General features: G+C 40.4%; 1 protein-coding gene across 1 annotated transcript in view; it reads right to left on the minus strand.

Moving 5' to 3' along the window:
• Window positions 1-78: 78 nt before the first annotated feature.
• Window positions 79-22,659, minus strand: part of LOC307241173 (putative helicase mov-10-B.1) — a gene marked incomplete at its 5' end in the record, with an annotated part of 28,671 nt that continues 6,090 nt past the window's right edge. The window contains 19 exons of the mRNA XM_080015209.1: window positions 79-287; window positions 620-688; window positions 880-920; window positions 1,342-1,430; window positions 1,517-1,633; window positions 1,784-1,852; window positions 1,961-2,131; window positions 3,452-3,569; window positions 3,681-3,768; window positions 8,506-8,604; window positions 8,725-8,822; window positions 9,670-9,767; window positions 12,020-12,210; window positions 14,115-14,227; window positions 14,317-14,490; window positions 20,117-20,253; window positions 20,877-21,048; window positions 21,695-21,799; window positions 22,287-22,473. Coding sequence (XP_079871335.1) covers window positions 666-688; window positions 880-920; window positions 1,342-1,430; window positions 1,517-1,633; window positions 1,784-1,852; window positions 1,961-2,131; window positions 3,452-3,569; window positions 3,681-3,768; window positions 8,506-8,604; window positions 8,725-8,822; window positions 9,670-9,767; window positions 12,020-12,210; window positions 14,115-14,227; window positions 14,317-14,490; window positions 20,117-20,253; window positions 20,877-21,048; window positions 21,695-21,799; window positions 22,287-22,473 — 2,090 coding nt within the window. The 3' untranslated portion in view covers window positions 79-287; window positions 620-665. The remainder of the gene's footprint in view (window positions 288-619; window positions 689-879; window positions 921-1,341; window positions 1,431-1,516; window positions 1,634-1,783; window positions 1,853-1,960; window positions 2,132-3,451; window positions 3,570-3,680; window positions 3,769-8,505; window positions 8,605-8,724; window positions 8,823-9,669; window positions 9,768-12,019; window positions 12,211-14,114; window positions 14,228-14,316; window positions 14,491-20,116; window positions 20,254-20,876; window positions 21,049-21,694; window positions 21,800-22,286; window positions 22,474-22,659) is intronic.

The raw sequence follows: 22,659 nt of genomic DNA on the forward strand, positions 1-22,659 counted from the left end.
CACTCAGATAAAAAAACATTTGCATAGTGAGATTACTTTGTTCATATCAATTCTGATTTAGTTTAAATACAAAGAAATTGCAGATGAAACCTCCTCAGGAATGTAGATCACAATTTATTGCCTGGTCTGGGAAATGTCTCCCACCCGTACCTTTGACCGGGTACCGTGGCCCGGCACCAGGGTCTAGACCCTCCAGACTAGGGGTGAGTGGTGGCCTACGTACTACGTCAATAACTTGGGAGCGGGATGAAAGTTAAAATGGCGCGTCACAGGTTTTGTCCCTCCTCCTGTGCCATAAGAGAAAGCAAAGCAAAGAGGGAGATTGTCACTGATAACACTTTTTCTATTGTAGGTGCAGTAGGTGCAGAGAGAGTATACAGGTCAGGAGATTCCCAACCAAAGTGCATGCAAAACCTTCCAGTTGGGACTTCACAGCAATAAAGAAACCGTCCTCACTCCACATTCTCAACGTCAAAGGTCAGAGTTCAATTTTGTATACCTGGAATGTCCGCGAGAAACTTCCTAAATTAATTCAAGAATGCGAGCAACGTCCGTCCTCGCCACACACTAAATAACAGAAGTTCACTTATTATCTGTTTGGTCATTATCTCTTTCTTACTTCTCTTTTTCACCAGGCAGGCGGCAGGCCACTTTCAATCATGGATCTACTTCTTTGCACTAGGGAGAGCTGTTCAGTAGAAAACAAGAGAAATACAGTAGGAGTTCCAGGAAAAAAGACATGGGGGTACAGAAGGCTAGTCTTGACCAATGTCTTGACATTATTAATAGAGCAAATATATTTAATTGATTGATTAAACCAATATAATTAATTGGCACCTATGTGTGCGTGTGCATGTATAACATCTTTATTGCAATTACCTGAAAGGTAACCACCCTTTTGTTTACAGTGTTCGATGAACCTAAGAAGGGAAGACAGAATACCAGCATAAACAGACGTTAACAGTCTGCATATGCTCATTAACCCATTCTCCAAAAAATTTAACTGGAAATACATAAAACTGTCTGTCCCAGAATCCCATTCAGAACGGCAAAAAATGTTAAAAGATCCAAGTTTATCCTCATCTTCGATTGATTGATTTGAATGTTTTTCCATATATCTACAGTTTCAGTATCTACAACTCAAAACTGCATATAGAGGAGCAAATGCATAATGCAAATACAGTACATTGAATGTCTGTTTGTTAAAAAGTGGCAGCTAAAAACGGATAAAATATGGCATTTGTAAAACAAATAATCCGATGCATTACCACTTTAAAGGCTGGCTAATTTCTAAGGTAAAAGAATATATATATATGGCAACATTTTCTGTTTTTGTCTTACTGGTTCCAGTGTTCACTCGTTTTCAACACTTTTGGGTTTCCCACAACAATGAGCAGGGCTTGTGCTCGGGTGATGGCCACGTTGAACCTCTGAAAGGAATTTAAAAAATATGGGTATTCATGAGGAGAGATTCCACGTTTGAATTACGGCAACATTTTTCTTTATTTACTCTCACCTTTTTATCATTGACAAAGCCGAGAGTTAACTCTTGGTCTGTCTTGTTGCTGCTTCTTACTGTAGACACCAGAATCACCAACCTCTCATCCCCTTGGAACTCTTCCACTGTCCCAACCTGGAACAAAAAATCACAGAAAGTTTGGCATCAAAAAAAGGGCGTTTGGGGAGGTCTGGAAAACCCCACTAAAACTCACTGTTATTCTCTTTGTAGAAAGAAAGAGGTAAAAGGGCGGTGGGAGTGGTGCAACGATGCTATGTCTTCTACCTTTAGGTTTTCCATGTTCACTGTGAAGTCTCTGGCCTGAATCGTAATGGATTGTTTGATTTTCTCCACCTATGCGGAACATAGAGATGTGAAAATAATGACTGCCTTATTTGGATACAGTATACAAGACTACTGAATGTATTCCACAGAAGCATGTTCGCAATAGTTAGTACCCACTTGTTTCCTGTATGGGGAAATAATGCCAATCTCCTCTGGAGCGACTTTGAAAGAGAGCAGATCTTTCAGGTAGCACATTAAAACCTCCACTTCGTCTGTGTTGAAGAACGAGGTGCCCTTTTGTTCCCGTTCCTCTCTGCCCATCACCTCCCTGAAGATCAGTGGGAAGTTCTGGCAAATAGGAAGGGGTGAGGACAAAAACAAACAAAAGTTAACTCTGCACTGACAAGCAATTTAAACAGTGCATCGCGATTAACCAGTTTTTCAATTCGGTTTTACAAATCACCCAAATTTGACGCTAAAGACAGATTTTTCAATTTAAAAAGCGGTGTATCGAGTTATAGCCATACCATGATTTGATTATTGAGAAGTGAAACAAAACAATAAACAAGAAAATAATATTCATCAAAATGTATTTAATGGCATTTTCACCGTGAACAAGACACTAACGTTCTCATTTGCCTTTCTCTTTTCCTTTTAAAGCATGGAAAATAATACAATAAAATTATATAAATTACTAAAAAATTGGTGTGGATCCCCTGCAATTCCCAGGGGGACCCAGAGAGGGCCGCAGACCCACGATTGGGAGCCCTTCACATATAAAACAAATTCTGTGTAATGTGAATCGTAGTCAGAGTTGTTACACATCGCAAACTGTGTAACTGTGTAACAGCGGCGCTCAGCGCTGCCGCTGTCCATAAAGCAGCAGTGTATTCTGGGTAAGCAGCTGCTGCTCCCCCTTGAGTGAGTTCTGGATGTGAATGGGAATATCTGATGGGTTCATTTTTGGTAGGGTGGGTTAAGGATAGGCAAGTGATTGGCAGCCTATTATGGTTAGTTACGGTTAGGTTAGTGGTTGGCAGGTTAGGTTAGGTTAGGATTATCTTAGTAGTTGACAGCGTGTTAGGATTAGTTAGGGTTAGTTACTGTTAGGTTAGGAGTTGGCAGCAGGTTAGGTGTAGTTACGGTTAGGTTTGTATTTGGCAACAGGTTTGGTTAAGTAAGGTTAAATTAGGGTTACTTAATGTTAGTTTAGTAGTTGGCAGATTAGGTTAAGTTAGGGTTAGTTACGGTTAGGTTAGTTGTTGGCAGCAGGTTAAGTTGAGTTAAGGTTAGTTAGGGTTAGGTTAGTAGTTTGCAGCAGGTTAGGTTAAGTTAGGGTAAGTTAAGGTTAGGTTAGTAGTTGGCAGCAGATTGGGTTAAGTTGGGGTTAGTTACTTTTGGTTATTAGTTGGCAGCAGGTTAGGTTCAGTAAATGTTGCGGTTAGTTAGGGTTACGTTAGTAGTCTGCAGTTGGTTGCAGCTGCTTTCTCATCCACCCATACATGAAAGTCAGAGTAAAACAGGCGTGCGAGTGTTTGGGTCGAAGTGGGAAAACTCAAAAAGTGAACTTAAAAAGGTTTTGCATTAACGCATTACTAACAATTATTACTTATGACCATACTGTGTCTCTGAGCGGTTGCCATATGAATGTGTTGATGCACTCTTCACCTTCTTCGGGAGTTTCTCCCAATTGCAGAAGTGGTTGCGTTTTTCTTCATCAGCACACTCAAGCAGTTCCCCTTCGTAGAAAAGCTTGTTTGAAATCCATAAAATTTCCCTATGGGATCTGAAGCCAGAGTGTGTAGAAGGCAAAAATACCGAGATGAAATGCAATTGGCACAAGGGGAACTAACTACATGAGAAATTAAGACAGGGATATGCATCGCCGTCGCCATACCTATAATTCTGCCGTAGCTTGGTGAAAACCTTTCTCTCATTCTTCTTGTACTCTTGAGTTTCCATCAAACGCTCCACCAGGGACACACCTGTAGGGAGAAGGCACATTTCAGCAACAAAGCAATTCAAAGTGCTTTACATAAAACATAAAAAGCATTAAGACAAAGTGCAAAGAAACACATTATAAAAGGACACAGAATGCATACAGTTAAACAATAGAATACATGAAATGCATAAAAGTAATAGTGCATTGGAAGAAATGAATCAAAGAAACCTTTTTATTTTTATTTATACGTTTTTATTTTAAACAATTTTTAATTATTTCGCCTATTCTCCGAATAGCACCAGTTCCCCGAATAACATATTACCTTGTCAAGGCGATGTCCTAGCACCGGGGAACAGGTCTGCAGATCTTTTCTTTGTTAACAACTATTTCGCCTATTTCCAGAATAGCTTTTTACCTTTTCAAGGCAATATCCTAGCCCCAAGAACCGGTCTGGAGATCTTTTCTTTGTTAACAACTATTTTGTCTATTCCCAGAATAGCGTTTTTCCTTGTCAAGGCGATATTCTAGCCCCTGAGAACCGGTCTAGAGATCCTTTCCTTCTCCTATTCCCAGAATAGCGTTTTACTTTTCCAAGGTGATATCCTAGCCCATATAATGCAGTCCACACAAAGCCTCTAGTATTCACATTTCAAAAACAAGGCAATTCAAAGTGTTTTAAAAAAACATCAGACAATGTGCAAAAGAAACCCAATGTAAAAGGAAGAACACATTGTAAAGTTAAGAAATTAAATGCATAGAATAATAAATCAATAATAAAATCAAATAAGTGACAGTGCAGTGCAATTAATTAATATTTGGTTATATTTGGTTAGGCAGCGGCAAACAGAAAGGCTTCAGCCTTGATTTAAAAGAGGTGAGAGTCGCAGCAGACCTGCAGTTTTCTGAAGGCCTTTCTCAAACTGCGTTCTTGTCGGTGCTTGTGTTCTTGTGGACTTGTGAAACGTCATCAGTCGCAGCCCAAGTACTGTTCCAATTCAAAGTCCGCATCAAGCCAAGTCCAGTCCAAATGCCCGGATGTGGACCTGCTCCGCCCATTTTATCGAGGATGCATCGGTGGTGACTTGTGTGGACTTGGGACAGCCAAGTATCCCAGAATGCATTTCGCACCAAGCTGGTATTGGAATTGGTCCAGCGAGGTCCAACAAGCCAAGTCTGAACTACCAAGTCTGCAAGTCCGGACTTCGCATACTTGGTATTGAGAAACGACCTGAGAGTTTGTTCCAAATATGTGGTGCATAAAAACAGAGTTTTGACTCTGGAGACAAAAAGCAGACCTGTCCCATAATGTAGCAGAATATCAAAAATGTATTTTGGCTGTAAACCATTCTGTGCTTTATAAACCAAGAACAACAATGGAAACATGATTTTACATAAAAATGGGAGGTTTGATATAAATGTTTATTGGTATGGTGTCTAAATTGTTCTTTTTTAGAGGCTTGATGGCTGTTTTCAGGGCCTGTGGGAAGAAACGTGAGAAAGGAGACGTGTTGACAATTTGTAGAAGATCTGAGGAATTTGAAAGATTTTTGAAATAGCCTGTTAGCCGAATATAAAGGCAGCAGGAGGAGGATTTAAGATTTTGTATATTGTCCTCCAAGTTTTTATGGTTGATTGGAGTTGGGAGGGGTCGATTCGATAAGAACAGCTGCACTGTTATCTTGTTCTAACCAAGTTTCAGTCAAAAACATAAAATCAAGGTTGTGGCTTGATAATAGCATCATAAATGAAAAATGTTTTTCATGCCAAAGATCTAACGTTTAATAAAGTTAGATTTTGTTTGTTAAACGCATTAACTGCCCAATGCTTTGGGACAGGCTGTGGCTGACAAGGAATGGATGCTAAATTTGTTACATTTTCTGAATGGGTTGGGTGCCTCCTGTATCGAAGCAGATTCACCATTCTTTTTCTTTTACTTATCAAGACAGGAATAGAGGAAGCTACCTTCCATAAGGCCAAATGAGTGCCATTAGCATTGCAGCCTGGACCCAGCAGATACCAGTTAGAGTGTCTTGTATTTTGTACACAAATAACGGGAGATGCTGTGCGAGGCGGCTCTCTTTCAAAGTTTCTACGTTGTATTATGTCATCTTGTTTTGATTCCTCTCTTCTCTTGTCCTTGGTAGAGGGAACAGATGGATGACGCAGGAAGTATAATAGGTCAGCAATAAAAGGTTTTACTCCTGATTTGTTAAGGCAAGGTCCATCTTCCTTAGATGTTGAAAGATGTTGGCGCTCCGAGAAAAAGTTGAACTTGGCAATAAATGGCACTGAATGGGCGATGCATGCAGTTGAAAGCCATGTGTTTGTTACAGAAATGAAAGGGTTGCTTTAATCTGCAGTTTGTCAATCGCCGGTCTTAAATAAAGAGGCGGACAGACGTTGGTTTTACTTGTACGAGGGTCGAATCAGAGCTCTCTGAGTCGAGCAGTTTATTTGGGGAAGTCAGAGACAATATATAGTCAGTTTGGCGTTACTGGTCATTGGTAAACTATGTGACGACTGTTGTTCTCGCTCTCTGCAGCTGCGTCAAGGTGAGGCCTGAACACTGATAGCTGCGTGTGGGACTCCAAGGCTTGGGAATGTCTGTGGGACGCGGAGAGGCCTAAACACTGATATCTGCCTCTGGGACTCCAAGGTTTGGGTGTCTGTGGAAATAATGTGAATAATGGAGAATATGTGACTGGGGTTTTATGAGGTTGTGTTCGTCATTACGTGTCTGCATATACGTTTATGTGATTACATAGATTTATATATGTACTGTATATGTTGTGACATTATATTGTTGCATGTTCAGTGGCCACAATCTGCTGAATCTCCCAACTCCTCTTCTGATCGGTGGTAGAGGGCCACTCTGTTCAACAGATCAATAAAGTCTCGTTTCAGTACTTCAGACTGTTGTTTCGCAACACCGTTGGTCCCTATGTGCACGATGATGCTTTCAACACTTGGATGTGCAGCCACAATATGCAGGATTCTTTCTTGGGAACGCAGAGTATTCTGAGGTCTTCTTACTGCACATGCCTCTTACATCTTTTACGGCAAAGTCACCCACAATCAGAGTTTGGGGCCCAGTCGTTAGCTTTCCCCACAGCCTTTTACCTTCTGAGTTACCCTCAGTATTTGCCTTGCTGTATGCAGATGAGAGGTTATCCAAGTCATCAGACGGAGATCCAGGGTCCTGCAACAGTGAAGCAAATCGGTTCTCCAGTTGCACACGTGGTTATTCGAGAGGTTTGTTGCTAGTTCTCCTTTTCACAGCTCCACCGCTGTGTCCTACCAAGAACAGGGGTTGAAGAGGCGCTATGCCTGGATGATAAGGCAGGTCAGGCGCTCGCGTCACAGATCTCAGGGCGCTGGTCTGTGCCTGTGAGTCGTCCTCTCGTTTCCCATTTACTCTTAGGCTTAGCACCGAGAGAGGCCCAGGGAGGAGATTTATTACCCGGTACACAGCCCTCCTGTTTCTTGGTCGTCTTGTGAGTGCAAATTAGACATGTGTTAGCATTATCTTGTCCACTGTGAAATTAAAGGCAAAACAACTGGAAATTTAGCCATTGATTGTGATTATATATTATTGTGTATTTGTTATTATACTACCTTTTATTGTTTTTTGCTTACTGATATCATTATCTGTTACTGTTATTTTTTATCTCATTTTTATCTTATCTTATTTATTCTTTTTTATTTCATTTTACTTTCTGTGAAGCACTTTGAGCTGCATCTCCGGTATGAATTGTGCTATACAAATAAAGCTTATAATAATAATAATAAATATTGCTGCCGGCAGCAATACACAAGAGTCCAGTTTAGTCGTGGTGGGTGCGGGATTTTCCGAGATTACATTGAACGCTGCATGGGCTCTCCCCGGTCTGTCGTCTCCTGGTTGCTCGTCTTGCGGAGCAACCACTATGCGGTCTACACAGTGCAACTCTTTAAAACAACCGTCCATGTTTGCCAGTAAACCAGAACTTCTCATTGTTTAAACTCACCGTGTTGTCCATGTAAATAGAGCTGCACTCTCAGTGACGGGTGGCTGTTTGGTACCGTTTTTTTTGTTGTATTTTTTTATTACTTTATTATTTAGCATATAACATTTTCATTATGTTACGTTTCCATGAAATTTGAATAATGTTGTGGTATTTCTCACAGATTTAAAATATCAATTGAACAGATCTACTGACATAAACGAGGTATATAAATACACACGTAAATTGGTAGTTTGGTAACGTCGAACAAGTACAAAGTGGCCAAGTCCAGGCCGCACACTGGACACGGTCCGGCTGGACATTCTCTATCGGAATCCGTAAATTTATAGTAAATCATATGATGACGTCATAAAGCGTCTTACTTAAAAGTCTCATCTTGTTCATTTTAATTACAAAATTAAAGAAAAAATCTGATAATTCTTCCCAGAACAATAATAATAATAATAATAATAATAATAATAATAATAATAATAATAATAACAATAATAATAATAATAATACTTATAATAATACTTATTATTATTATTATTATTATTGTTATTATTATTATTATTATTTATTCATTTAATTGTGTTTGTGTCTTTCTATTTATGTATGCTCCTAACAAGACAATCTTTTTCTCTAGGCGAGAATAAAGTTGAAAGAAAGAAATGGTGAAATCATAACTGAACAACAAATAACACAACATGAACATCACAAAATGGTTCAGTACCCATGAGTGAAGCTCTAATAATTGTTTTCAGTTTTTTAGGATTTAGGAATAAAGAGTTCTTTACCCAGGCCAAAACGCTTTGCTAGATTTGATGTGACGATGGGGCCTAACTGTTTGGGGTCTCCGGCGAGCACGACCTGACCCTTCTCTGGGTCCAGGAGACCTATGGACACAAAAACAAATGGAGAGAAATGAAATTAAAAAAAAACACCAAAAAAAGAACAACTAAAAAACAATGTCTAAGAAAGGGGAAAAGTGGTGTTTTGGTGTATTGTTTTCACACCTGCCAAAGGGATGATGCACTCTGGCTCCGCAGCCTGTCCTGCCTCGTCCACAAAAATGTGAGTGTAATGCCCCTCGGGAACGCCTCCTGTAACCAGCCTGAAGGGGGGGGGGATTGAAAGAGATTTTATCTTTTATTTGAGAAAACTCACATTTATCTGCAAGATGCTAAAATTATGCAAACACACGTAAAATAATTATTAGAAATGTAAAATGCATTGCACCAAAAATAAAATACTATATATAAGAAAGAGAGGGGGAGAGAGAGAGAGAGCCCTTATTAGGATTTACTAGCATTATTCTATAGCATTATGTTGTATACATACTGTAGATATATGTACAGTTTATATATATATAAATATACTGTATATATATTATTTCTGTGTATATAAATTATATTATATATGTATAAATATATATATATATATAAAATATATAAAATTATATATATATATGTATATATATATATATATATATATATATATATATATGTATTTATTTATTTATTTTTACATATTTCACATATATTTTTTCATATTTTTTTACATTTCACTCCCGTTCCCGCCCCAAATACAATGAAGGTATGAGGAACAAAAGCATAAATAAATAAATAAATAAATAAATAAACAAGATCATAATCATAGATTATAATCATAGATCATAGATTATAGTTATAAAAGAATATAATCATAAAAAAGGTCATAATAATAATTATACATAATTTGTAAAAGTAAAAAAAATAAACATTTAAAAAACTCGGCTCTAAATGAAAAGGACAAAGAAGTTGTCAAAATAACAACTTAATACTAGACACTACTAATACTAAAAAAAAATCCTAAAATCCTTAAATCCTTTAAATGCGAAAGCCCAGTGGACAAAAATCGTGGTAAAGACAAATTATGCACCTCTCAACATTCTAAAAGGTGCCAGTATAATAATGATGTACCTAGAGGCAGTGAAAAGGGTTGTGACCATGACTTTATATCCTTCCAGCTTCTCCACAGGGGGATCCACAAGTTTGTTATCTTCCCAGTTAGAGTAGGGCTTTAGGAAACAAACACGGGAACAGAGATGTAATGGATATACATATATGAAGAACAGCATAATATTACATAGTTTACGCTTTGATAACCGTGCTTTTGCTAGGGCAGTGTTTCTCAATCTTTTTTCTGCCACGGATCCCTTTTTATAAGGAAATAGTCCCGTGGCACTACACCACTATCCGATTGACCACTAAACGTCACAAACACATAGAACTGTGCTTCTTCTTCTTATTATTATTATTATTATTATTATTATTATTATTATTATCATAATTATTATTATGGCGCATGACTGATGGTAGTGTTGTCACGATTCCGATTCGAAATCGAAAATCGACTACAATGACAGTGTCACGTTCAAAATTTCAAAATCACAAGCAGGTTCGCGACTCTCCCCATTATTTTCCGTGGGAAATATTGTCCGACACGGTCGCCATATTGTGGCGGTCAAGATCCGCCAGTAAACAAAAGCAGCGTGCACTGGGGAGGTGCGGGCCCCTCCGCAGATTCGACCGCGGCTCGCCGGGCTCGGAATGAAGTTTGGTTTGGGAGTTGGGTGAACTGCGGCCGGCTCCGCTGCGCCGCATCCCTTAGGGCAGGACATAATGCTTGCCCGCTTGTCCGCCTGCTCCGGGGCAAGTCAACTCTGTGTCTGGGGCAAGTGGAATGCCTCATGCAGTTGTCCGACCAGCCAAGTGAAAAATAGATGGTGGTTTCTTAATGCAACGCCACCTGAAAATAAACGGCGCGCTGGTGAACCGACGCCCGAGCCACAGCTCGAGCCGTTCAAATAATTTAGAAAAAGTGTGCTCAGATTCATTAAAATATGATATATTGTCCAATATGTCCACTTGAGCGGGCAGAACAGAGTAGCGGCAGCTTGCGAGAGGTGCTGGTAAGGCACTGGTACTCCAGAAGAGCAGTTAACGTCATGGATATGATTTTGATGGGTGATATCAAAGATAGGATAACAATGTTAAACAGAGCATGACGCTGTGATATCCATCCATCCATCCATTATCTATACCGCTTATCCCCCCGCGGGGGGGATGCTGTGACAAGTGTGTTTCTTTACGAATCAAGATTCGATAGTCTAACAATGGCACAGAAAAAATATACTTTTGTTGAAAATGAAAACCGAATCCAATCTTGACCTTAAAATCGAAAAGTCTAATCGAATCGTGGATTGAGAGAATCCTGACACCCCTGATAGTTTGTGATGCGAGACAAACGAGCAAATGTTTTAAATGACTCAGTGTTGGGAGTCACTCTGGAAAATGAACGACTCATTGAGTCACAAACTCAAAATAATCACTGAGGACTAACTTGGCCCAAGGCAAAAACAAGGCCGAGGCGTTCGGCACAATTCATATCCAATGTGATGTGATGATGATGTGATTTATTGAGTGACACTTTGCATTCCGCCAAGATAAATCGCTTCGACGGAATGAGACGATTGTCGCGAGAATTCCTTCCACGACTCATTCCATCATACCGACTCTTCTGACTCTGTATCGTCGTTCAGGAAGTCCTCCCTCGCTCACCGTGCGTTACACCGACTGAGCCAAAGGAACCCAGAGTCCGAAAAAAGAACGACTCTTTTTTTTTTTTGGACTCGTCAAGAACCAAGCCCGGAAAAAAAAAAGAGTCAAACCCCATCACTCTCAATAGCTCTCACATTCAGTGTGAAACTCCATCTGATGAACACAAAGCTGCTATTAAGATAAGATAAGATAAGATAAACCTTTATTAGTCCCACAACAGGGAAATTTACATTGTTACAGCAGCAAAAAGTGACAGCAGAAAATAGAGAGCATATCAAGGTAAGCACTATAAACAATATAAAATATATAGAAAAAAAACACCATAAATAGGAATCAGAGTACTAAGCGTATTGCACATATTTTGACACACTGCACATCAGGGATTGTACTTTTTCTTTTTTTTGATAAAAACATTCTGTCTCTATATATATAATACTGTATATTATTATATATTATATATAAATATTATGTGATATTATATGATACATAGTATATATAAATATTCTGTCTGGAACTGATGAATTGGACTGCCTTACAATTTTGATCTTGCAACACAGGACCTATTTTGCGCTACATTATTGTATAAAAGTGGAATCTTAACATTTTCAGCGTGCAGTCAGAGCGGCAGAGTGGTTGAAAAGCACAGGGATCTACAAAGGTAGACAAAAGATCCATTTAGGAGGTTGTGACAACAGAGTGGAGGGCTCACCCTTATTTCCTGAGGGACGTTGAAACGGCTCAGGGCGTACATGCGGAAAACCTTCCCCTTGTCCACGTGCTCCACCAGCTTCCTCCACAGCAGGTCGGCGGCCATGTTGGACTGAGTGCAGGCCAGGATGTGGCACGACGCCTCAGCCTTCTCTATCTGCTTCATGGCCGCCACCAGCGTGGTCGTCTTACCTGAGCAGCACGCACGCACAAACACACACACGCATGAACCCACACACACACACACACACACACACACACACACACACACACACACACAGACACACACACACACACACACACACACACACACACACACACACACACACACACTGTTATAAGAATTTTATACGTCTATGTTTTGCTGTGCTTTTCACATGAACTTTTGTACGATGTATGTGTACTCTGCTTTCCTTCCTAAGGCTAAGTAGAGTTCATGTCTTGAAAAAGACATGAACTAGTCACTCTCTGTGGCTTCATGTAGAGAGGAGAAAGGCAACATGTCTCTATCATAAAATACGGGAATCCAATTTCCTCTGTAACGATTAGTCCGTCCACGAACAAAGTTTATAGCTGTTCAGCTTTAACACACACACATACGCACCGGCTCACATGCAAGAACGCACACACACACGCGTGCATGCGCACAAACACACACACACACACACACAAACACACACGCATGCACACACACGGGCATGCATGCACACGCACGCACACACACACACACACACACACACACACACACACACACACGCACACACACACAATATTGATTGAATGAAAAATAAAAGTAAATTTTTATAATTTTTACTGTTAATTTTTATTGTTAATGTTTACTATATATTTGTAGTTTTTGGTATTTTTTAAGTAAATGGTATATTGTAATGTTGCAAGTGCAAGTGTAAAAAATAATTAGACATTTTGACTTTAAAAAGGAAGTTACCATTCCTACGTTATTCCTACATTACATCCAAGTATTTATTTAATTATTTGATCCTATTTATTTTTCTTACCAAGTAGTTCAAAAAACCTGTGGCCAAAAGATAAAATATTGAGTTTGTAAAACCAACATCATAGTATATATAACTAAAATAGTTTTAATCTAAAATGAATCAATTTAAGGGGGTTAACTTGGGGAAATAATTTGTGCAGCCAGAAATACAAGCACGTAGTTACAGTTTTTGCCGATTGCTTACACAGTGAAAGTGAAGGCTTGGACGACAGCGTCAAAAACGTAACTTTTGTAACCAAGCCTTTTACAAAGGCACCAAAAGCGCAAACAAGTTTTCGGCTTTGCACTTTGTTTCCAACTCTGCAGCACACTTCTTTCAAAGCACTACACACTGTTTCTTACATTGGTCGCTTCGTTTAAAAATGAAATTTCTTGCAATCGTTGCAAACTTTGCAAACATGGAGGCAGCAAGAGCGAGAGGAGGAGGAAGAGGAGAGGAAGAAGAAGAGGAAGAGGGGAGGAGGAGGAGGGGGACAATGGAGACAACAAGAACAAAGACGGGGAACCAGGCAATAGACGGAGCGTTTATATCCAACCACATGAGGTCCACTTCATGGACCATGTCATAAATCATGGCCTGACGATGAAGGAGGCTGGGCAGAGACCAGCCCACCCCGAGTCGCTACACGGCGGCATCCATAACACGGATATTTCGACTGGGTTGATGAGGGTCTGATGTGGCCAGACCCTTACAGAAGGCAGGATCCATAATCCTTCCACCCCGTCCTTTACAATCCCTGACAATACAATTTTTTTTCTTTTATCGTTGGTAAATGGTAAATGGACTGCATCTTATACAGCGCTTTTCCAGTCTTGTGGCCACTCAAAGAGCTTTACAATACACGCCTCACATTCACCCATTCTGAAAAAGGATTGTTAGGTTACGATTGAAGAATTTCATTTTGACAGAGAAGTGAGATATCTCCAAGTTTTGTGTCTTATTTGGCTTGTGTGTGTAGTTTTGACACGATGAGCCCATTTCCACAACTCCCATTGATATTGATAGTGCGTAAGGGTGACATTGCATGAAGTGTAATGTACTCAAAAATAAAAATGATAACAGCGAATAAAATATACATACCTGTTCCGGGCGGTCCAAACACCACGTACGGGGCAGGTTTGGAGGAACCAGCCACGATGTTCTCCACAGCCTCACGCTGCTCTGAATTACCCTCCAGTTTCGGATCAAACAGGCTAGAAAAACAACATTTCTTTTTTGTATTTGATTTATTTTAATCTCCGCGAAAAGCACTGAAAAATGTCCCAATATTATATATTTTCACCTGAGTTGAGCTGACTCCCCCTGTCGGTGGGAGAGGCCAGCCTCTGTGGGGAACAGAACTTTTCCCAGGGTTTCAGACGCCTTCTCCGCCGCCCGGTGCATGATTCGCATCGTGAGGCGATAGAGTGTGAACTCCACATTAAACTTCATTCCCTTGTCAAAACTCGGCAGCAACCTGCAGTCACATTTAAGGATTTAAGGGGCAAATTCACAAAGAATGGATTGCAGCTGCTTACAGCAATTGCGCATCAATTTGGACCGTCATGTTTGGGCTAGAATAACAATTCAAATCGGCGAAAGACACGTGAAATAGAATCTAGTGCCCTCGATTAAGAAAAGGGGGAGAGAGCAAAATTAACAAGAATCTGTACGAGAGAAATCCCCAGTGACAACCAGGATGGGTGCCAATAAGAGTAAAGCGCTACAGAAGGATCAGCCACTTAGAGAATCAAAAGAATGTATATGTTAAAATTGGATTAAGTCTTACAGAAACTAACATAATATAGATGTGAATCTATTTTCATAAAAAAGGAAAGTTAGGCTACAAGATAGAGAAAGGAAGCAGGGAGAGGAAAAGGGACAGATAGATGACGATCAGGGAAAGAGACATGGTCAGGAAAACGGACAGGGAAATGCAGAAACCATCAGCACCACCACCACCACCACCAGTATGATGCTAATCAATGTATTTCTTTGTATCCTATGTTACCGGCCGGAACTTCCCTGGATCTGAACCTGGACTGCGATCCTCCCGTATGGCGTCAACCTCCAAATCCACCCAACCTCGCCCTTAACGACGAGCCTAACATCATCAACGCAGACATGCCAGTGATCGACCTCGAAAATGAAGACAACCATGCCCCGCAAGGAGCCACCACCCCATCTGCTTAAAGACGGCAAGATAAGAAGCTCCACCAGACACCATATGAGACTCATCTACGGTCTGCATTCATCATCGGACAAGTGTTCCCACTCGGTGACATGTGAAATGATACACCAAGGAGACAAAGACCGCAAACAAGATCAAAAGAAACAACGTGAGTCCCAGACCCAGATGACCCTGCTCGCTCAGGCCATCACTCAAGGTCAGCAAGGTCCATCCTGGCTTCAGCAAAACACCTCAGGCCCGACCCACCGAGGCGGAGGATTCCATGGACGTCGCCCTTACCGCCGAGGGCGAGGGGGTCCCAACCCAGACCCAACACCTGCTATCGCTGCGGCCAGGAAGGACACTGGGCACGCGACTGTTCCATGCCGCCACAGAGATGACCACAGGGCAACCTGGGTCAAACAGGGGAATCAGGACAATATCAGAGTTGAAGCCGGGAGGAGGGGACCCCGGGGAACGAGCCAAGCCATGGCTCTGCACACCCTGATCAGGTGACACATACACATACACACACAAATGAATATTGTGAATCACACCCACACTTACACATGACTAAATACACACATCCATGTATTAGAATGCCGTTATCAAGTTCCCAACCCTTGATTTACATATTAGAAGTCACAAATTAACCTTTCTCGTTGACTGGGGAGCCTCATGCTCACTAATATCTGCCACCAAAACACCCGTTAAACCTCCTTTCTCTGCTGAAACATGTACCGTCATCGGCTGTAGCAATATTAGAAAATAATGACACTACACTACATTACTCATCTTTGGTGCAAAGGCTCCAAAACAATTGCAGCTCATCTCAGTTCTCTGTATCTGAAGAGCAAGAATGAAGCCAGAGATCTGGGTGTATTCATAGGCGGCGATCTCAATTTTAAGGGCCATATCAATCACATCACAAAATCAGCCTTCTACCATCTAAAAAACGTTTCAAAATGATGAGGCTTCTTGTCAAAAGCAGACTCTGAATTCATGCATTCATAACAAGTAGATTGGACTACTGTAACGGCTTATTCACCCACCTCCCCAAATCAGCTGTGCAGCGGCTACAGGTAATCAAAAATGTGGCTGCACGTGTTCTCACTGGGACAAAATAAATTAATAAATAAACAAACAAACAAACAAACAAACAAATAAACACATCACATCTGTTCTTAGATCTTTACATTGGCTCCCTGTTAAAACTAGGATTTATATTTAGATTCTGTTACTTGTATATAAAGCTATAAATTATACACAAACCAGCAAGAACTCTAAGGTCCACAGTCCACACTCTTTTAACCATCCCTCGTACTAACTCTAAAGCAGGGGAGGCTGCCTTCTGTACTTATGCTCAAAGTAAATGAAACACCCTCTGAGGGACCTGAGCGATTTTATATATTTTCTTTGATAGTATTTCTTTGTAAAGCGCATTGTGTTGCCCTGGTATGAAATGTGCTTTACAAATAAAGTGTGACTTGACTTGACACATCGTTGTTTCACATACCATATTTGCATCTTTATTTTGTCATAATTACTAGTATTTCATAAGTTTGTGTCTTTCATGAATTTCTTTATCTTACATGTTTACTTGTTGCTCCAGTGCCATCTTGTAGGCACTGATCGAGGCCTGCAATCTTCTGATCAGAAGTCATACATGCCCTGCCGGCACGCCACCTAATAATGGGTCTTAATGACTGTGAGGGTTGGCGTAAGTACATACGAGCTTCTCCAGTATCTTGCGATGTTTGCGAGAACTGCGATGTTCTGTTGTGCTGTGTGTGTGTTAAGTGTTGCATGATTCATTGTTGTGTTTGTGTGTCAACGGAATCTGTGAGAGTATGAAGGTTTGTTGTATGGTCTAAACCGTGGACCATCGTCTGACCCACGACTCGGCCAGTCAACAGGGCCCATAGGAATTAAGGTGAGCAGAGCTATTATGAAAATCTGTGATAGTGTTGCCTGTCTGGGACGTGGTTAGACTTTGATAGCTGTAGAATGTGTGCTTCCTCCTCGTGTGCATTGTATTTTGTGTTGCAGCATTATTGCTGAAATGAATGTTGTTTGAATGCTGTTAGGATAAAGACGACGGAAATATTATTGTATTGTGAGGGAAACAGAACGACACGGAAAAGTGGATGAGAAAAGGACTGTTAAAACTCATGGACGGAGACAGGAGGAAGTGAGCGACTAGAGGGTCGGAGCGTACTGAGAGAAGTTTCTGGAAGAGATTCCAATTGCATGCGCTTTGCTGATGACGTTTGAATATGTGTATGTGACTAACCCCGCCCAGGATCCACAGCTTAACCACCAGACAGCAAGATTATAAGACTGAGTTCTACCCACTCCAAGCTACACACATTTAGCATGGATAATAGCGCTGATTATTAACTAAAACCATTTATAGCCACGACTGAACCCAACTGACCCCAACGGAACCACCAGAACTGTCTCGCCCGCTCACCAACATCCCTTACAACCTGTGGACAAAACTACATCAACGCCATCAGCACTGCATCCACTGAGGAAGCCAACGCCACCGCCAAAAGCTTGGTACTCACACCCAGTGATTGCGCCCAGCAGAAACCCATTTAACCCATTTAAACGACTCCACAGGGTCAGAGGGACCCTAGCATTCATACTAATCACAACATTATTAATGGTACTCCCGATACTGTGGCATCATGCTCAACTGCTAAAAGATAATGGGGTCCTCAAACCTACAACCCCACAACCGATGGAGTACACATGGCCACATCGCTATACGTCTGCGACTGCATGATACACTGCACCCATGTCAACTGAAAAATAACGGCATCTGTAAACGCGCCCAGTGTCTACATAGATGCCTGCGGACTTCCAAGGGGAGTCCCCCCACGAATTCAAAGCACAAAACCAAATTTCAGGTGGATTTGCGTCTATACTTTGTTCCTGGTGAACAATTGACAAAAATGTTGATGGGTGAACTACATCTATTATAATCAACAGCGCTTTGCCAATTTCACGTTTCAATTGTTTGAAGGCCTTCGGTAAGCAGCGAGACGCAACTTCCCGAGTGGCCTGGCAAAATCGTTTAGCCCTAGACATGACCCTAGCCAAACAGCAAGGCGTATGTGCTTTGTTTGGTGTGAAATGTTGTATGTCCTCTCTAACGACACGGCCCCAGCTGGAAAAATTCACCGTTTCATTGGCCAAACTTAAAAACCTTAGGAAAGAGTTAAAGGACAATGCTGGCCAAGGGAAGTGGAATACTGCCTGGCTGGACAAAATGTTCGGCAAATGGGGACTCCTACTGTCCAAAGCCGGTGTTATAATGCTCGTTATTTGTATTATTCTGATGTTCATCGGATGTTGTGTGGTTCTGAGATGTGTTCTTCATTTTGTTATGCATATATACATTTCGTTGTTATTCATTTTATTCTGCGTTTCTTTGAAGCCTCTTTTATTCAGTACCTTATGTTCAATCTCCAAGGGGGGATGTGATTGTGAGTCTCAGAATGGTTGAACAAAGAACTCCAGCAGCAGCCAAAAAACTTCGTTTTTCAACAAAGTTGAAAAAACCTTTCTTGAAGGAAAATTAGATTTTTCCAGATTTGTGTTCCTTTGTCTTTTTTTTTATATCTCAACATATTTCCAAAACCCAGTTTGATTTATAAATAGTAGAAAAATGTTAAACCGTTAAATATTCCCGTTAGATTACATGGGGAAACGCAGTTCACGTAGCGGGACGCAGAACAGCGCTGAGCAACGCCGATCGATCGTTTCCTTTAAAGCGAGCGTCCAGGTGAAGATCATTCATCCATATTCCATGTGATGTAAAGTCACAATGTGAAACCGTTTTGATAGAGTTCAACCTTTAAATTGTACTACTTTTACACACACATGGAGACATCATTGTGGAGAGGGCGTGTACCAACATGTATCATCGAGTAAGAATTGCTGACGTCACTGACGTCACTTCCGTAAACAAGATGAGGAGCTGGTTTCACTTGTCTGTGAAAACGTTTATTTCCCCGTGTTGTTATGGATTACGAGAAGCGGGTGGAGGAAGATCTAAATCATATCGCGGACCTTAATCTGACCAGTGCGATAGATCCAATGATGATAGTCAATTCTCCGGCAGCGCTGCTGAGAAACAGCGGATTTTCAACCTGAATGTGACGATGAAACAGAATATTTTCAAGAACCACTGAAGGAGACCAACGGTACGCTCATTGTTGTTACAACGGAAGAGGTTGATGACGTGATGAAGTCCGTTGAGGTTGGTGATTGGTAGATTTTCGGATTTCAGTTTTCAGATATTCCGAGACTAATAATTGATAGACTACATGGTACATAGTCTACATTTTGATCTGTTGTCCGATCTTTTAAACTCCAAAATAATTCCACTTTTAAAAACATGTATATTCTTACTGTTAAATAAAAGCTTTTTTAAAAACAAAAATGGTTGTGTGTTGATGACGCTGTTCAACGCCGTTCGTGATTGGCCCAATTCAGCATCATGTTAAGTAGCCATGAGGCTTTGTTTGTCCGCCAACCCCATTTACATTCTGGGAGCTGAATGAGTAGTGTGGGTAAAAGGTGATTATCTCAGAATCACAGTTTGCCACATCCTTGTCATTAACAAGTCATATCTTTTATTTGCTTGATTTGCACAAGTGACACCTTGTTTGGAAGCTCTGATTGATGCGAATAAAAAAAAAGTCGAAAGCCGCCAAATGACCCTAAAGTATATGGTGGGTCACATATAGTAGAAAAAGAAAATGGCAATATACAATACATCTCAAAATAAACTAGAAGATATAAAGTATGAACTATAAACCTGAACAAATAAACCTAAAAATAAACAATGGGCCATGAAAATTTGGCAATATATGATAAACCTAATGATCAACAAACATAAATGTAACCTGCGTGTCCTCACTTTTTGCTGACAGTCAGTTTGAGGCAGTCCGCCTGCACATCGTGCACCTTGCTGCTGAACGTGGTGTGTGGAGGATCTGCTACCATCAGAAACACCTGGCTCCCGCGCAGCACAAACGGACGGTTCTCATCCTGGACCTGAGCGGAACAAGGGATTACATATTTGCAGACATTCATTTGTATGTTGTATAGGCATTTATTAAAATATATTAAAATTATATATATATATATATATATATATACTGTATATTGTGATATATTATATCTACCTATATATTTATATACCAGTGTTTTTCAACCGTTAGAGAGCTCACCAGATGTCCCGGCAAATTCCACTTAAAAATAAATAAAATAACGGATATGAACTCTTGGACTGCAAGATCAAAACTGCAAGGCTGCACAAATTCATCACTTCCAAACAGAATAGCAGCTCTGTGTTCAGGTGCTGAGTCGATAAGTACAGGGCCCGTACACTTTGTCGTACCGAGGCCTAGCCAAGGCTCTCTTTCCCACAATTCTATAAATAACATTGGATTGCCCGGCTCTTCGTTCGTTTGATTGACTTGGTGCAACACACAATGAACAAGAATCAGAAGAGTCGGCAACATGAATTGTGCCTTGTTGCCTCGGACGTGAATCCATTCAGTTTGTGTGAGGAAGTTTTAACTCGCTCGCCCACTCGTTTGCTGGAGTCACCCCAAGATAAAAGATTTGTTCGCTATGAACAAATTGTGTGCTAAGTTGTGTATGAGGAGCGTCACCTTCAGAACAAGGAGATCGCGGTCGTCCGAGTCTCTGACAACCGGAGCATTGATCATGACGTATCTCCTGATGTCCTTCTTCCTTTGAAACTCCTCCAGATGAAGCAGCAGACCAAACTTCTTATAGTAGTTCTCGGCGGTTAGAGGGCTGTCTAGCAGCCGTCGAGAGGCACTTCTTTAAGCAAAGAAAAGAAAAGACACAAAAAGCATGTTCTATCGTATCATCATGATAAACGGCTGACAAGCAATAATCATTGGAAACTAACTTCCAAAACTTTTTTCAAGTAAAGTTGACTCAAAATATGTTTATTACGTTTATTATCAAGTTCAAGTTCGTTACCGCCCACCAATATAATTCCCGATAAAACAAAGCATGCACTTAATATTAAATATTGGGAATAGCCTTGATGTAAATACATTTATACAATTATTATAATTTTATTTATTATTTATTTTATTGTTTGATTGGCTGTATTATTGCATTCATGTTTTTAATCCCATGCAGTATATCCATCTACAGTATATTTATATTTTATTTATACTCAGCTACTGCCTTTTATATCTTTTGCATATTCTGTACATTTAGTATATTTGGCATTTTTGTTTTTTGTTTGGATATTTTCTTTGGATATCTGGCTATCGTTGTACATTTGGATATTCTTTCCTTTCAGACTGTTAAGCTTTTAATGACAATCAATTATTAATGCTCAACAATGCACTTTAACACAACAAAACAACCACCATCTGCTTGTTTTTGAACCCATTGGAAGCTTTTAAAGGTGTGAAACTAAATGTTACATATGTATTCAGAAACCCACGTTTTCCAGCTTGTATCAGCTTTGTTGGAGTTTGATGGTCTTTTGAGGCTCTTTATGATATCTAGCATGTTGTCACGTAACTTGTAGTCCATCAAACGCACGGAACTGTGAAGGGGACATGGAAAGAGAGGAAATTCATTCGACTGAATGATAAGACTTATCTAAGTCTTATATCTACAAAAGATGCAATGAGTCATTACATTTTTCTTTTAAAATGACTGTGGCATGGGACAATGTACGATACGAGTCAATTCATTTATTTATGTAGCCCCTGTACTGATACTGATGCTGATACTGATACTAATTTAGCAGAAAAATTGCCAATGTATGATAAACCTCAAGATTGACTACAAGATAGAAAAACCATCAACCATTATCATAAATCTAAAATTGGCAATGGTAAATAAACCTCACCACTAAACTGAAAGAAAAACACTGAAACGTGAAAATGTGGCAATGTGCAATAAACCAAATGATATGAAATAAACAATAAATATAAACCTAAAAATGAAAAAAAAACAAAAAACAATGGTAAATTAAGTTATAAACCTAACTTTATTATTTATTTTACTGACTACATTACAGGTCGTACCGTTTCGGAGGCTTCCTCCCCACGGTCATGACATAGCTGGTGTCCAGTGGCTCCTGGAATTGGACCTTCAGGGGAAGGCTCCTCTGGAAGGAACCGGAGGAAGGAGAGCTGAAGCTGAAGATCAGCTTAGCGTGGAGGACGGCGGGGTGGCGGAAGTAGCAGTGGGCCTGGACCTCATAGATTTTTCCTATGGATAAGAGATGTTGAGTTAAGGTAAGGATATTGTCATGGTAATTTCTGTAATAAAGGATCGTGAACAAGTTCGTTGTTGTGGGTATATTTATTTTAGAAGAACAGAGTTAGTCCTTGCAAAAAGAGGAGCGGGAGAGAGCGAATGGCAGGACGCAGCCTGTAGTCGAGCTCACCCGTCCTG

Source organism: Zeus faber (genome assembly GCF_960531495.2).
Source record: "Zeus faber genome assembly, chromosome: 15".
Classification (NCBI taxonomy): Eukaryota; Metazoa; Chordata; class Actinopteri; order Zeiformes; family Zeidae; genus Zeus; species Zeus faber.